The following is a 17,872-nucleotide window of genomic DNA, read 5'->3' as shown; positions in this document are numbered from 1 at the left end:
CGGTTATACAACCGTCGTGAAAATAAGCGTCAGCAGGTAATACACGACGGTTCGAATCAACCGCTGGAATAACCGCAGAGAGGTATACAACGACGGTTTGAAAGGCGGGTATGACCGCTACATACCATTGATCAAGTTTCTCTGCAAGACGTATTTCGCGACGGTTTCAAACCACCTCTAATTTTAAATTATTATTTTTAAATAAATTTTAAATATTAAAATTTTGAAAATCCAAATTATTTTAATTTGAATAGTAGTGATTTATTATTATTTTATTTAAATATTATTTCAAAAAAATTAGTAATTTTAGAAAATTTAAAATTTTTTAATTTGAATAATAGCGATTTATTAATATTTTATTAATATATTTATTATTTTAATTAAATATCATTTCAAAAAAATTAGTAATTTGAAATAAATTTTTATGTATTAAAATTTCGAAAATTCAATTATTTTAATTTGAATAATAGTGATTTATTATAATTTTATTATTATATTTATTATTTTACTAAAATATTATTTCAAAAAATATAGTAATTTTAGAAAATATTAAATAAACTTTTATATATTAAATATTTCAAAAATTATAATTATTTTAATGTAAATAATATTGATGTATTATTATTTTTATAATTTTTCTGGCAAATATTATTTTATTAATTTTATTTTTGAAATTAATTTAATGAAGAATTGTTGATTATCTACATATATAATATTAATATCATACTGAATTTATTCACATATATCTTAGTGTTATTGTTAGCAATTAAACAACAATTTATGTCATCCAAATATAATTAATTAAAATTGTTAACAAAAAAGGATCATTTATAAAAATGTCAAAATATAAGCAAAAAGTAAAGATCACAAAATATCATCCCAAAGTACTGTAACTTAAACCAAGTTCACTACCAGTCGCTGCAAACTTGAACACGTGGCAGTCAGCTTTTCTTTCGAAAGTGTGCCACATGTCAACAACTAATTGGCTACCAACTCTGCTGCCAGTCGTAGCAAACTTCAATGCGTGGCGGTAAATTTTACTATTTGTGTGGTAGTTTGGTATATAAATGCCAAAAACATGGCACATTAGTCAATGTTCCATGAATTAAGTTTTCATCATTCCAATTGATAGCCCATATATTAGGGCAAGTATAGCACTTATGTAACCATCATTTAAAAAAATGGATTTTTAAATTTAATTATGAATCAATTCAAATAGATATAAAAAAAATTATATTTATATAGATTAGTAAAAATCAAAAATTAGATGCTAAAAAATGACGATTTTGTTGATTCATTTTTTATCGAATGGATATATATTATTGAATTAGGATCAATGCTTGAGATTAAAATTAATAATGTGCGCGCATTTATATAGGTATCCAATTTTGTTCATATATCATAATCATATATGTTATATATGTTACGATAAATAACAGAAAATATAATAGATTTCCGAATTTTAAATAGCGGATACATACATATCCTAACTATACTGATTAGAATTTATACAAAAGTGTGTAATATATATTATTAATAATAGCCCATCACAAAGAATTTAAAGGCACAGTGGTTGTTGTCATTTAAATCTTACAATGTATACCGTGTTCAAATCCCGTTAACCACAATTATGTTTAAATATTTTTCACATTTCCCCAAACCGTCGCAGAATGCCATAAACTGTCGTGAATCTCTTTATTCTACGTCGGTTTCAAAATGTCGTGAAATTAAGTATTCTGCGTCGGTTCAAACCGACCTTAAAATATATATTTAGAGGCAAACATCCGCAGAATAACCGTCGTAGAATTATAATATTCAACTACGGTTGAGTCAAACATCATCATAACCGTCGTCATATTGTATTCTGCGACGGTTTTCCCCTAACCTTCGTGGAACGTCGGTCGCGAAACACACATTTTCTTGTAGTGATTTTTTCCTCCTTTGGATTCTCATCATCTTGCTCCGTATCATACTTATCATAGACAAGTAATTTGTCATAGATAGGAGCATCAACAATTGGATTTTCATCATCTTACTCTCCTTCAGATTCATCATAAATAGAGACCTCATCATAAAGTGGATATTTTTTGTTCTTCTTTTCGTCGGATTCGTCATAGACTAGGACATCATCATAGATTGGAGCTTCAATAAGCATCACAATCTGTTGATTTCAACAATTCATAGCGAAATATCTGATCCCCTGACACTTGAAACACCTCTGTGTCGCAACACCAATCTTTTTTGCTACACCATTGGTTGATCCTTTTTTGCTCGCTGATTTGGGATTAGAAAGAGTCTTCCCCGCACCAGTATTAGTTGCTTATTGTCAGAAAATCTAGGTTGGAATTTTGAAGTGCCTCCATTTCTCTTACACTGTCCCTCCACCTTCAAAGCCAATCGACATACATCCTTATATGACCAATACTGTTGCAAGTATACGGCATCTGATACCTCAGTTCGCAATCCTCCCAGTTAACAATCAATTAATTGTTCGTCCCCCTCTGCGATACCACAACATATCCGTAGATGGTCAAATTCAGCGGTATACTATTTAACTGACATATCTCACTGCTTGAGATTGTGGTACTCAATAAATGCCTCTTGCCGGTAGCGAATAGGTAAAATTTTGTTGAAATAGTTTCTTCATTTTATTCCAACTCTTGATCTTAAATTTCCTTTCTTTAGTTCGTTACTTCTTAATGTGTTCCACCAAATTGAGGCATGTTTCCTCAATTTGATAGGAACCAATTTGACCTTTTGGTCTTTTGTCAAGTCTTTGATGACAAAGACCTTTTCGATGGTGTATAGCCAATCAATAAACTCATCTGGAATTCTGGAATCTCAATCTCCATCCCAATATTGGAAAATAAATGATTGATTGGCAAGTTGACTTCGTCTTTATCGCTCCTGGTTCCGTAATGGATTTTCACTCATTTCTTCCTCATGAGACAATCTTTCAGACTCCATTCCGTCAATTTACCTGTCCAACTGTGTTAGGGCAAGCAGTTGTTCGAGCTCCTAAATTTGTCTATCTTGTTTTGCCATTTCATCTACAATTGTAGCATTTCATGCTTGACGTGTGGTTGTTCGTCGTTGCTGTTGAGGGTGTTACCATGCCCTCTATCTCCACTGCCTCGACCCTGCCTTCTATGACCTTGACCTCAATCGCCATTGTTCTGTTCAGCCATTTATGTGACAACCAGAGCTCTGATTACCAAATAATGTTGAAGCAGTAACCCATTGCCTAGACTGAAAGCAAGAATTGCGAGAAAACACTATTTTTCTTTTCTGAATTTCATTAGCCAAAAACAACCATATAACGGTTCACCAAGCCTTAAATAGGCAAACAAAATAAAATAAAAATAAAATAAAATAGAATCAAAAGAAATCATGCGCAATCAAAGTAGATAACACACAACTAGCACACACTCAAACATAATCTAAGAAAAAACAAAAAAGGTAAATAACTAACAATTGTTGAAAATGCCTAAATTATGGAATAAACTATGGAAAAGCCCAAAATTATTCATACTCATGGCAACGCGACGAATCTTGCTCAGAAGCCCATTTGGAGTTGACTATCCAAATTTGAGCCAAATACAAGTCAATCAGCTCATATGCGTCACAGTTAAGCGAAATTTATATTGCACCCTCGTATAGATTATTACTTAGCTTATTTTCATTATAAAAGAAATATTATATTGGATTCAGCCTAAAATAATTATACAAATTTTATTATTCTCCACTTGGGCAAAATCTATTATATAATTTTAATTTTGAAAAAAAACAAGTTATTTAAAAATGACTTTCCAGCTAATGACTACTTAATTTTTGTAATGTGTTTACATTTTGAGAAAACATATGACCTAAGATAGTGTTGCGACTCGGCAAGTGCACCGGTCGTTAAGTAATAAAGTTTATCAGAGTACAAGATCGTTCTCACGAGAATTGGTTTTCAAGCACTATTTCACTAATTGTGGTTTAGTTGGACAACCAAGATTGAGATGAAGAGAATTGAAATTAAAAACAATTAACAACATGTAAATTCATAATTAAAAAACAATTAAAGAGATGAGTTATTTTGACAATCAAGAATACGCGTAGTTAGGGTTTTAACTTTTCTCAATTTCTTCTTTATGCTATGAATTAAATAGTCAAGAATCTGCTCTTAATATAATGTCAATCAATTCTTTCTAAGTTAATTAAGGCTCAATTCCTTGTTACCCTAATTCTATGTGATCTTGAAAGAATCAAAGATTGCTTAATTGCCCTATGTCTATCCCTAGATCACAAGGATTATGATGAATTTATCAAATTAGGGTTCATGCACCAACATCTCTATTGTCATACAATTCCCTTAAATCAATCTATAAAAAGCAAACTCATAGAAAGCACTAAACACAGATAAATTCATTCGATTATAAAAAGAGAAGGTTCATAACGTAAAGATTCAATTGGATTTCATCTTTCCGTAACTGCATAAAAACTTAGTCTAGCATACTGAAATAAAAAACAATTGGAAAGAAAATAATTCCCCAAGACTCCATTGATCATGTGATGTTGTCTTGAAAGTTCAAATGCTCCACTACTCCGCAATAGAACTCCACTCTTCGATTTTTTCCCCAACAGCTCTCTTTTCTTTGTCACAAGGCCCTTTATTTATAGCTATGAAATTGTATCTTTTAATTTCATTTAGATCTCCATTAAAATCTTTGTTCATATCTTAATTGAGATAGTGAATCTAAATTGGGCCTGAGCTTTGACGTATCAACGCGCTTTAGCGCTCATCATAGCACTTAAGCGCTCTATGTAAGTTAATTATATCTGCCTTAGCGTGCTTTAACACTCAGCGTGCTCTTCGAGAGGAAATTTTGTTATTGCTACCTCATTTTGGTGCTTTGTAGCGTGCTAAAACGCGCTCCTCCAATGGATTTTGACTGTTTTGCTTTATTAGTGCGCTTTAGCGCGCTATAGAGCGCTAAAGCACTCTCCATTGGTCTCTGAATTGCTTGTAGCTTGCTTTTTCATGACTTCCTTTGGTATTGAAACATCTCATTTTATTCCTTTGCTCCATTAAGCATTCTTTTATGTCAAAATACCTTCAAAATAAGCAAAATTACACCACGTTAGCTAGAAATCCAATCTTTATAATTTTATAATGAAAAACCCTAATTTCCATGCAATTCACTATGTAATTCTTGTATAAATTAGCTTAAAAATATGGTAAACCAAAGGTTAATCAGGTACATGTTGCGACTTCGGCAAGTGCACCGTTCGTACAAGTAATAAAGTGGTAAAATAAGGTTGTCGATCCCACGAGGACTGATTATCAATCACTAACTTATCTACGCTATTAAAGTTGGATCTATCCTAAAATGGTTTTGTTGAGAGAATTAATTTAATTATAAAAATATAATTTTTAAAGAACTTGTTTTTAATTTCTAATATTTAAGAAACTAAGAATTGAATTCAAGAATTAATAACGCGAAGAAATTGGTTTTTAACTTTTACTAAAAGACATAGCTAGGAACTCGACTTCCCCAATATTTTCCTAACAAGTCTACCCTTTTTTATAATCAAAATTCAAGATTAAGTTATTAACGATTCTTGCTAAATTGATTAAATCACAATCCCTTGGTAATTTGATACTTTACTTTATTCAAACGCCTAATCTCTTAGAACCAAGCAAGCATTAACGCCAGAACTATAAAGTTATAAAATTTGTAAGCCTATCCCTAGATCATACAAACTCTAGCAATTAATCAATCGGAATCAAAACACCAATATCCCTATTGTCATGCAAGATTCTAATGCCCATTCAAGATTGGCCAAATCATAAACGAGACTAGAAATTTACAACAGATTAATTGCATAACTCAATTCATGAATATAAAATTGCAAGAAAGGATAAACAGCGTTCAAGAACTCATTGGTTCCGTTTCGCCCTAACTACATAAATAAATTTATCCTAACATGTTCTTGAAATCAGAATTAAAAGATGATGAAAATTTTGTAAAGAGAGTTCATGGTAAAACTTGATTAATGATGATCAGTGATGAAGCTTTGATGTTATCCTCATTCTTCTCCTCTGCGGTTGTGATCCAGAATTTCTCCTATGCCTCTCTACCTTCGTCCGTCTTCGGAATGTGTTTCAAGAGATTGTGTCTCGTTCTATTTAAAGAATTAAATTGGGCCTTTATTTTTGGGTCATCTCGCTAAGGAGCTCGCTGAAGCGAGCTGCTCAGCGAGCATATTCCTTCCCTCGCTTCTAATCTCACTGAAGCGAGCTGCAGAGCGAGCCTATTAAAATGTCTCGCTTACCTTACTCGCTGAAGCAAGATGCAGAGGGAGCAAGACTAAATCTTTATTTATTCTTTATTTTCCTTTTTTTTATATTCAGAACTGATGCCAACTGCCTTTTGCCCATTAGATTAGTGGTTTGTTCCTTCAAGTCTCAAACAACCTGAAACAATAAAAAGGATTAGAATCTTATCTAGTTGTAGGTATTTTTAATATCTTTTAAGATTTTATTAATTATCACTATATTCGTAATCATATTAATTATTATTTGAACTATATTTAACATTAAAAACATAGTGTCTTTGACACTTATCAGTACATTATCTAAGTATGACTATCTAACTAAAGTCAAATAGCAATGAACTAGACGGTGATTACATCCTTTATTGATATAAGACCTTCCCTGCTTACAAATGTCATTTGACTCGGTTGATTATTCATTAGTGTAAAGTGTATTAAGAAAATAACATGTCAAAGTGATCAAACAATAGCTAAACTACTATTTTCCTTGTCAATCCTAACAATTTCCCTCAAATACCTTAAAGCTAGAGAAATTGTAAGGTTTATAAAAAATCATCATATACTCAAATAAGGTGTCGACCATGGGCCCTGTGGTCCTAGTTTCATCGTATCATTATATCTCAAACTCAAATATAATGTCAATCATGGAAATGGTGATCCCAACAAATCTAAGTTGCAAGATTTTTATCATGCCTCCAACTCTTATGTAGTGTCAACCAGAGGCATAAAGGTCCCAACGACATTAAGTTCCAAGATTTTATCATGCCTCAAACTCCAATATAGTTTCAACCGTAGGCGCAGTAGTCCCGACGACATTGAGTTACAAGATTTTTTGCAATTAACATATATATATATATATATATATATATACAATTTATACAATAACAAAACTCATGCATTAACAATTGTTCTAAATGAAATGTGTATATTAACCAAATAACAATAATATTCAAAAACAATTCCCGCTAATTTAAGTGTAGAAAGGAACACAAAATGCCCATGTTCTTAATATGCAATTAAGCAATTTTATCAACATAATTAACGTATTATAAACTCTCTTTTGGGAAGAGTATATAATATACCATTATTTCACATACATTAACCCTTATTAGGTAGAAAATTGCATACAATAATTTTTATCAATAACAACCTTTAACAATTTACAAATAATATTTTTTATAATCATGCATAAAGAACATGAAGATTTTAATAAAATATATTTTCAAAAATTCATATTACATTTAGTAAACAATAATTTTTGCCACAAATTACATTACCCAATATCAACAATTATACAACTTAACTCACTAATCAAACTTAATTGATAGAGTTCAAAAAATGCTAGATTAGGGAGAGCGAGTAGTGACATTATAATCACCATAAATTATAATATTTTTTATTAATTAAAATTTACAAATATAAAAATATTTTTCACAAAATCAAACGTAAATAAGAGCAAATTAATAATTCCAAATAAATATTTATATATGTTGAAATTTAAATGAATATTTTAGAATATTGAATTCAAAACGAATCAAACATGTTTTTAAATTCATTTAAAAGAACTAACAGAGAAATTCAATATTAAGGCAAAATAGGAGTATATTAGAATAAATTATATGACTATATACAACTTCAATTAAAGCAAGATATCTTAATAATACCAACCACGGCACAAACTAAGGGCAAAACCTTGAATGAGTTAATTGTACATTCCATTTTGGAAAGAATGCAAAAATCAAAGTCAAGACCGCATACGAGTTAATTAGTGAGCACAACACTGTTTGAAAATCCATCACATTTGCATAGATAGATTCTCAATACCAATGAGTCTCTAATAACTTCATCTCTATAACACTCAAAGAAAAATTGCTTAGTGAGCATATATTGGTTCCAGAGATCTATCCTTTTTGTACAAACATGTCACTTAAGCCAATGCACTTTGAATAACTTCATCATATACAAGTTCATAAGTTCCGAGTTATAACATACAATCACATCCTTTGGGAAGAAAAGTGCATTAAATAACCGAAATCATTCCTCAAGTTAATAAACAAATACAAGTAATTCCACTTGGTGGTAATAACCTATACTAATTTATGAAAACTATTTCACAAAAATTAATTTCCTTTTGCCCAAACTTATGATACAGTGCATAAGAATATGTAATACCCCTATTGATCATAAATTTAAAAATAATAACATTCTTAATCAAGTTTTACACTTAAACTATAAAGCGTCAATTCAACTCAAATGCTTAAACAGTTAAGTGAAGGTCCTTCAATGATTTTATATTATATCTCTCTAACACGTCACCTCACACGAAAGTCCATTGGACTTGAAGGATGAACAATGCATGAGGTCCCGCCTACCTATGCTTAAGCTATTCAGTGAAGGTTCATCAATTATTTTATATCATATCTCTCTAAAATAAACAATTCAAGTTGAAGCATATCGTTCAATAGAAAATATATATATTAGATCATATATTACAAATTGAGATCACGACATATTATAACAACACTCAAATAGAGTATATTATTATCATTACATGCCAAATATAGCAAATTGATTTTCTAACATATTTTTCTTCAAAATGTACGCTAAAAGCAAATTATAGAATATATTATAAAATTTTAAATTTTCCATAAATTACTTACTGTAACTAAACTAATTTAAAAAATACCAAAAATTCGCATTAGATCAACAGAATAAATAATTAAATTAGTTTGTATTTTTTTTTTGGATTACAAATTAGTTTGTGATTAGTTATATGTGATTGAATAATTAATTCAAGAGTTTATTAAAAATGTACTTTACCCTATATCCTACCCGTTTTAATATTATATTATTGTATCTTTTGCAGTCGTTATTTTTTTTATTTTTCAAAATAAATTTTGAAGAATAATTAGAAGTGGTATAATAAAAAAAAATGAACCCATTTGGGTATGGATTACTGTATCTCTGTTAACTGTTAAAGTATATTAACAAGTTAAGAAACACATGTAGACAAGTAACAAGGAACCTTTTATCTATAAAATTTTCCACGAAGTGCTCAATGGTGTGGAGTTTCGTAACAACTAATTAATATAAAGGACAAAAATATAAAATGGTTTACTTGTAGTAGGCAAATTAATATCTTGAGAATTGACAATTCAAGTATTAAAATCATTCTATAAAAAAATATAAATTTTCTTTTGATGGGCAAAGCGATTAATCTTTATGCACATCATTTTTAAGTTCTAACGAAATTCCACGTCTTGTATTGCTAATTTGAAGCTTTGTTCAAATTTATAAGAATAAACATCATTTTTGTCCCTAACAAAAAATATTTTTTTGAGGGATTAATATTGATCTTTTTTGAATTTGTAAGGAACCACGATTTCAACTAAATAGGTCCACTTTGAATTTGTTAAGGACTAACTGACTAATTTATTTTTGTAAGAGACTAAAGTGAAAACTATAATTTTTATTAAGAACAAAAAAAAGTGTTTACTGAATTTATAACTCTTCACCATTGCTCCATTCATCAATAGGAAAGGCATTTTGTCGCGCGTAAGGAACTGTGTACATCTGAATTCTGATCTCATCTCATATATATATAGGTTCGGCTGTACTGCAGTTTTTCTTTATTCTTCTGTAGATACCCATCCCTTTTTTTTCAATGCTGTTACTGTATTAATTTGAAAACAAACTTGAATAGAAACAGAAACTCATTAAGGATCACCTAAATAAACGGTTAGATCGATCAGAATGTGGGGCCTAAGGCATAATTTCAATATTCATCAGGCATGAATGTATCTTTCTCCAACCACCCACAAATCTGTCTCAATATACAAACATAATTGGCACAACTTTTTTCCTTGCTTTGCTGATATATATATTGCTCAAAAGAAACAGAGGCGCAGTGTATAATTTAAGGGAATTGATTTTCTCATTTTACATGACAAAATTTTCTCATGTTACACACACAATACATGAGTGGGGTCACAAAAAGGTGATAAGACAAAAAAGTCAAGATGAAACCCACTCATGTATTGTGAGTGTAGCATAAAAAAAATTTCTCATAATTTAATGAATTAATATTTTTTATGTTATATGAGATAATTTTATCTCTTACACATACGTAAAAGAATATGAGATCATATTGAAGAAAAAAAAGAGACATTAATCCTATAAATTATTTGCCTGATATCACAATTTATGTATAGCAATTGAATATGTTGAGAGGACCTGCTGCCAACGAAGCATATAATGGTATATTGTCGTAGCATGGGGATCAGTTAATAATTACCTAGGGCTGTATGCAATTTAAATTTAATTATTATTTGTTATCTAATCCGATTTAATCTGATCCGAGTATTGTCACATCCATATTAGGGGGCGGTGACTCTTTCAATATCATTTTTTCCATGAAAATCACTCGAATTCGAAATCTTTAACTAAAGAAAACAAAATCCTTGCAACTTAAATTAATAATTGATTATTTGTTGGTGAATTTAATTATTTATTCAAAAATTGTGAAACTCACATTTGTGGCTTGTGTAGCTGTTATAGCTGGAAATCATTTTAGCTTTTAACTTTTAACTTTTTGTTTAATTAATTACTTGTCAAAGTCGTAAAAGGGATGTGAAGAGGAAGGAACAAAAGAATAGAAACACCTGCTGAACGTACAACCTGGCTATGTACAATTTAACCATGATCGTTGAAACCTGATTGGTTGTCACGCGTAATTAGAAGAAAAATAAAAGTAGGTGGTTGGTCTTGAAAACATTGTATTAATTAAGCAATCATCCTCTATGTAGCTTAGCTTTTAGGCAGAGACATTCCCTCCTAAAGAAATTGCCATGGTTGTTCATAATATGGTCACAGTCACAGGATCGAACGAGTGTTGATTTTTGTTGTTGTCGTCATATTTTACCATTAAAGTCTATCCATCACAGTGTTGACTTATTGTTCTCTCTAGGGGCGTAGCTGTGTGCGAGTGAATACAACAAACTCTAATTAAATTCTTGATTACATCCCTCTGATGTCACCAACAACTTAATTGCAGAGGTAGAATTGAAAAATATTTACCAAAAAAAAAATTGAAAAATATTTTATACCTTTCCAAGTTATATGATTCATAATTAAATAACATTCTTTACTTAAACGACAGCACCAGGCCCAAGACCAATATAACCAAACTACTCCTTATATAGCTATAAACTGGATCAAGATTTATTCAATCAAAGAGCCGAAGCATACATTCCAATGTTATAGGCCCAACACGTAATGGAGTAACCCAAGTCACCTTGATTTGTCTTTTTGCTATCAATTATTACCTCATATGTTTTTAAGGACATATGTAACATTCACCACTTGTTCTGGAAGGAACAATGTTGACAACAAATCATATGCCTCCGCCGAGCGGGCATATCGTGTATGAGAAAATAATAAGAAAAAACTTAAGAGTCAGGTACAATCAATCAACTACATCATCTCTTAAGTTTATAAATTATTATTTTGACACGTGAGAAAATATTTTTGAATATTTATTTAAGATAACAATGAGAGATGCGCGGCTGATAGATAAGTAGATAACTCTTACCAATGCATAGAGAGGTTTCTCTTTCTAAATATTTACAAATATTTTTATAATATCTATAATATTCACATCAAGGGAGAAAAAAATCTCATCTATACAAACGAGTGATAAATACTAAATTTTCAAAATCTCGTGAAATTTTGACAAAATACCGATCAAAATGTCACTTTTCATCAATTTTTTTACCTAAATGCCACGCGAACAGTGTTATTTCTCAATCTGCCACGGGAGCAAGTTCGCTACAGCGGATAACGAACTCAGTTAGCTGATGTGCCACATTTCTAGTGAATAACAAGTACCAAGTAAAAAAAAAAAAAAAATGAAGTTCGCTACCTTTTGGTTAAAATCAAGTTCGTTACCCCGTATAGCGAATTTGGTGTCTACTAAAAACGTGACACGTCGGCAAACCGAGTTCGCTACACCGGTAGCAAACTTGTCCCCGTGACAGATTGAGAAATAACATTATTAGCGTGGCATTTAAATAAAAAAATAGGTGAAGAGTGACATTTTGGTCACTTTTCCAATTTTGACAATCCATTACCAAATGCATCGATATACGGTTAAAAAATTTAATATAATAATAATAAAAAAAAAAAAAAAAACTTGACATTTCGGTGCCACAATTGTCGTCGTGAAAAATCAGTGTCTTTTGTATGGACCCCATAGTCAACTTTCCCGCATTTTATCTGGCTACTTTCTACTGTCACTTCTTTTGAGGCCTCTCCCTTCTCACTTGTCCAGAACCAAGTGAAAGAAAACAGAACACCATTGCAAGACATGGGTGCTTCTGGCAACAATCTTTTCCAAGTGCTCGCCAAGAACTTCGATGTTCTTGCTCTGTATGCCTCTTTTCCACTTTGTCTCTAAGCTTTGATGCTATAATATGATGCAGATTCTGATAAATTTTTTTAAAAAAATTTCTCTTGTTACACTGAATCATTTTGATCTGAGTTACATTCCTTTGTTTTACTTCCTTTTTTTTCTTTCTGTCCTCAGGCCTTTGGTCACCCTCGTTTACCCTTTGTAAGTATGCTTTTGTTTCGTTACTTTTGTACTACAGCGAAGCAAATTTATGTCTTGATATGTTAGTTTGTGCGACGCATCTCTTTGGTCTTTGTGATAGGTATGCTTCAATCCAGGCCATAGAGACCAGGTCTAGTATTGATGATCAACAATGGCTTACTTATTGGGTTCTCTATTCTTTGATCACACTCTTCGAGCTCACATTTGCCAAAGTTCTTGAACTGTAAGCTTCATTGTTAACAAAGGAATCTGGAATTTTTTATGCTGTAATGTCACGCAAGTTATGGAAAACTTTGCTTTATTCCCAGTTTTTTTGTATTTTGGGTACTTTGTCCGTTAATAAGACAGCTTTCCCTGTTTATTTGTCATTGAAGGAAAAATTTTATATTCATACATACAATATCTGCTTGGGTAGAATTTTTATTTTTATTTTTTTTGAAATAGACTGTAGTTCTCTAGTTTAATCACGTTACTAATTTCAGGCTTCCCATTTGGCCTTATGCCAAGTTGATACTCAGTTGCTGGTTGGTTCTGCCACACTTTAATGGGGCAGCACATGTTTATAGGTACTACATTAGACCATTCTATATGAACCCACGAATGCCGCAAATCTCACAAACTTCTCAGATCTGGTTTATTCCACGAAAGAACCTGTTCTCTAAGCAGGATGATGTTCTTGCTGCTGCTGAGAGATACATGGAAGAGCATGGAACTGAAGCATTTGAAAGACTCATAAGCAAGGTACACATATTGCCCAACTTTTCTGTATGTTAGTATGTACATTTCCTAAGCAAATCTCAATAAATTTGATAAAGTTAGGCTTTGGGACTGTTTTCATTGCTTAGAATTATTAGAGAATTGGACATAGCATAGAATTCAAAACTTTCACACCCTTCAGCTGTGGACAACTTCAAATATATAAAATTTGTACATTTGATTATGAATTAAAAGGATCACGTTGATCTTGAAAAAAAAAATACATTGACAGATTATAATTCCTAGGAGTTATATTATGAAGAAGGGAGAGATTTGTTTCTTTAGTTAACATGTATTACATATATTATTTCATAAATCCGTATTTAATTTTTTTAGTTTTAACTGCTATCAGTACCTGAATATGATTTAAAAACTGTAATTAAAAAAAAAATCATATAGAGCTGATCAATAGGGACACAATTAAAAATTTTAATTGTAAATTACAATTATTTTTGTCATTTTCAAGCTCTGAAGTTACCGGGCATGTACCGAGTAGTCCTTTTCTAATGTAATTTAGACATGACAATATATGCATTTATGTTTATTTTAAATCATAAAAACACTAATAGATTATTAATATGCAGGCAGATAGAGATGGTAGAGCAAGGAGGAATGGAAATCATATGATCTTTGATAATGATTATGTATATTAAAAAATTTCTCTTTCTTGTCACTTTGACAGTTGTTAATACTTAAATAGTTGTATAATGGTGTGTCACTTGTGAACTCTCCTAGTGGCTATAATTTCCTAGACATTCATTTTTCATTAGACATATGATTAGTTCAGATTGATTTATTACCTCAAGTTAAACTCATTATATGGACAGAAAGAGCAAGGATAAAAGAAGAGAAAATGAGGGGGAATGAAAGGAGTCATGCCAATTTTAAAATATTTTTTCTTAGTGATGCCGAAGGTGAGATATTGGAGGAAATCAAATCCATTTCTTTGAGAAAGTTCAGAAATGCAACTGATTTCCTCCAATTCTCACTTGCGTATTTCACTTTATTCCTGAAAAAACTTTTCTACCTGATTGAGTGCACGCAGAATGTGAGATATTGGAGGAAATTAAACCCAATAACTGAATGAATCAATAGTTTTGGATTTAATTTCTTCCAATACTCACTTCGAGCATTCTCACTTATAACAATTAGTGGCAAAAATTATGATCTTTTGAACTTCTTGGAAACATGCTTTCAAGAACTCAGGTCAAAATTACATTATATAACTAAAGGGCATGCATATTTCATGAGACCCTATAAAATAGGAAGGGGCAATCAATGGTCATGTGAATTTGTTTGGGGTTAGTTGACACTGTACTCTGGCCAGTTTAATAAATTGAAATGTGATGTACGGCCCGCAGGAATTATATCAAGAAATTTTAAAAAAAATTAGGAAATAAAATCTAGCATGGTGGGTCATCCCTCCTAAGTTTGTCATCGGTTAATAAAATCCTTTGAGATAAACTTCTCAGTGAGCCTTTATTTGCTTATCAGATATCCTAAACATGATACCAGCGTAGAATGATTTATACTTAAAATATTCTTAACCATGTCGTTAATGGGAGAAATGCTTATTTAAATATGAAGGTGTTACTTGATCTCTTGAATCAACCAAATAAAGAGGACAAAAAGGTCAGGAGCGTCCACTAATCTCTAGTCAATGAAAAATCAATTGTAACATAAAACGTTAATGAGTACATTGACAAAGAATACAATAGTCACAGTCACAGGTTTCTAAAAGTAGCCATACAATAGGTGACGAATAACAGAAGCGTGTGGTGCTTTAGCTACTTTCTATAAGCAACTGTAGTATGCCGCTCCAATACTTTGGTTCCATTTTCAGCCCACAACTTCTGGGTTTGTTCTTCTGTGAAATGTTTTCTACTGTATAGAGTATAAACAAGATATAAACATCCAACATTGTTCTTCAAAGAATAACAGTAAAATAAGAGTCATATGCTGTTAGATTGATTTGGATCATACAATTTGCACATCCTGTTTCGTATCCCCTCATTTGTGATTGTTACATCGAGTAACTAAAGCCACAAGACCTATAAATCAAATTTCAGCTTCATCATTGTCCTTACATATCTGTCCCTAGATTGGCAGTTGTATCAAATAATGAAATTTACCATGTATAAATTCCCTTAGCCAATCACTTACAAAATTCTCTGTCCAACTTCTCACAACTAGATCAGCAATGGAAGCAAAAATGATTAGACAATCTTTATTATACGCCTAGAAGGTTTAACTGGTATAATAAATGTGCGGAAAGAAAACGCACCAAATCCAAGGACTTATCGTTGTATACAAGAGAAAATGATTGATATTCCTTTTCAGGCTGAGGATACCTCTTGAAATGTTGCCTGGATGATATACAACACAAAGAGAACTCAGCAACCAACTTGCAAAACAATATTAGTTTATTATTGATCTTGGTCTTGGGCACAAACAAATCAAGGCCATAAAATTGAAGTTTCAATAGAAGCATCTAGTGTTGTCTTGAGGAAGTAACCTCTAGCAATCTCTGGAAGAAATACAAATTTAAGTATAAAACCTTGCAGTTCGCTGCACAAGAATGATATTTGAATTTGAAACAGTACTGATATTAATTTGTTTCTCTACCTTCTCAGAGTACCGTGTGAGTAGGGACTCATCCTGAACTAAAAACTAAAAACATTGAATTGACCAGAACATAACAACCCCCTATTCTTTTGATCCTATTTGAAAAGACGCAATGCTTCAGATATTTAAAATTGATATATGAATGAATTGGACTGAACTCAGAAACATGCAACTAAACCACCCATTTTAGGCATTCATAGCAAAAGCCAAAGTCTAACGCTCAAGAGCCTATACATAAGAGCTTTATATCATGACATAATAATGAAAATGCCCTTATGTTTCTTCCTTCAAGTTGTTAAACATAGTTTCGACACGAAATCCATTAGCTGTACGTCACCTTAGAATATTGTTCAATACTATTTTTTTCTATGTTATCTTGTTGATGTTGTAGTCATTAATTCTATTATATAGGGGTGTAAGACAAAGATTCACAAGTTGAGTCTATTTAATAAGGGTGTCAATATAGGTTTTGATATGCGAGTCGACCCACGACACGACACGAAAAATTTGTGTTCGGGTTGACCCGCAAAAAAATTTGTGTCGTGTTCGTGTTGAGAAAAATGACACGTAAAAAATTCGTGTCGTGTTAGTGTTGATGTATTCGTGTTCGTGTCGACCCGTATTTTTTTTAAATTATTTTATTTTTAATTTTTTATTATTATTTTTTTAATTTTTTTAATATCGATCCATTTTTTTAATTTTTTTTTGTCAATTACCATTTTGACTCCTATTTTGCGTGTTATTCGTGTCGTGTCGTGTCAACCCGCAAAAAATTCGTGTCGTGTTAGTGTTGATGTATTCGTGTCGTGTCGAATTCGTGTCGTGTCGAATTCATGTCGTGTCTACCTATTTTGACACCCCTACTATTTAATATCTATATCTAAGAAAGGGGTTTAGTGAGTCTTCACTGTTTCTGTTATCTTTATGATGATAAGTTGCTAACTGTAGAATAAATTTCAAATTGCTGCCGACAAAATGGTTCTCACACAGATTAAAATTTACCCAAAGACTACTCTAGGTCTAACGGCACGCCTCTAAGAACAAAGGAGAATCAGATAACAGATTTACAACTAGCTAGGATTAGGAGCACATAACTGGGGAAAGGAAAAGGAAGAAACTGATTGTGCTTATGCTAACCATTTATCATTTAGGGAAATGTTTATTTCATCATAATGTTATGAACTTATTTTATTAAAAAAAAAAATCCTATGAATGTTAATCAAAAGGAGGTATTTAAAAAAAGATAAAGTCATTAGGATTGGTTTAGTGGGAAGGAATTTGGGTAGTTTGTATTAAGTTATGTTTTTAATTTTCACCAATGTATAAAAAAAAAAAAAAGATTAGAACTTTTTTTATTACGTAATCTGGTCATTGAATATAAACAACACTGATCACTGAACGTTGAACATGTCAATACTCACTTCAATATTTACGATTTTGGATTTACAAAAAAGAAGAAGGAAAAAACTGTTTAAACATATATTTGAAATAATTATAATTTTAAATTAAACTTAACTAAAATTATTGTTTGAAAATCAGTTTGGGAAAAACTGATTTCCC

At 31.3% G+C, this 17,872-nt stretch overlaps 1 protein-coding gene across 2 annotated transcripts; it reads left to right on the top strand.

Moving 5' to 3' along the window:
• Positions 1–12,651: 12,651 nt before the first annotated feature.
• On the top strand, positions 12,652–14,400 carry LOC133285575 (HVA22-like protein c). Of its 2 annotated transcripts, none has more exons than XM_061482826.1 (5): positions 12,652–12,747; positions 12,905–12,931; positions 13,032–13,154; positions 13,414–13,672; positions 14,272–14,400. In XM_061482826.1, exons 1-5 carry the CDS (start codon positions 12,686–12,688, stop codon positions 14,338–14,340), a joined length of 540 nt encoding a protein of 179 aa, XP_061338810.1. In that variant the 5' UTR covers positions 12,652–12,685; the 3' UTR covers positions 14,341–14,400. The 2 variants fall into 2 exon arrangements, with proteins under 2 accessions (XP_061338810.1, XP_061338811.1); XM_061482827.1 differs by having other exon boundaries at positions 12,667–12,747; positions 14,257–14,340.
• The last annotated feature ends 3,472 nt before the right edge of the window (positions 14,401–17,872 follow it).

Source organism: Gastrolobium bilobum, unplaced genomic scaffold (assembly GCF_033153095.1).
Source record: "Gastrolobium bilobum isolate Gb01-03AN ecotype WA unplaced genomic scaffold, APGP_CSIRO_Gbil_v1 utg12463, whole genome shotgun sequence".
Taxonomy (NCBI): domain Eukaryota; kingdom Viridiplantae; phylum Streptophyta; class Magnoliopsida; order Fabales; family Fabaceae; genus Gastrolobium; species Gastrolobium bilobum.
The sequence above is the reverse complement of the archived record's forward strand: the minus strand, read 5'-3'. Positions and strand labels throughout refer to the sequence as shown.

Coding starts and splice junctions, on each gene's coding strand:
- LOC133285575 (XM_061482827.1), top strand. CDS start 12,686: ATGGGTGCTTCTGGCAACAATCTTTTCCAAGTGCTCGCCAAGAACTTC. Junction 12,932..13,031: donor GTCACCCTCGTTTACCCTTT/GTAAGTATGCTT, acceptor TCTTTGTGATAG/GTATGCTTCAATCCAGGCCA. Junction 13,673..14,256: donor TTGAAAGACTCATAAGCAAG/GTACACATATTG, acceptor AAACACTAATAG/ATTATTAATATGCAGGCAGA.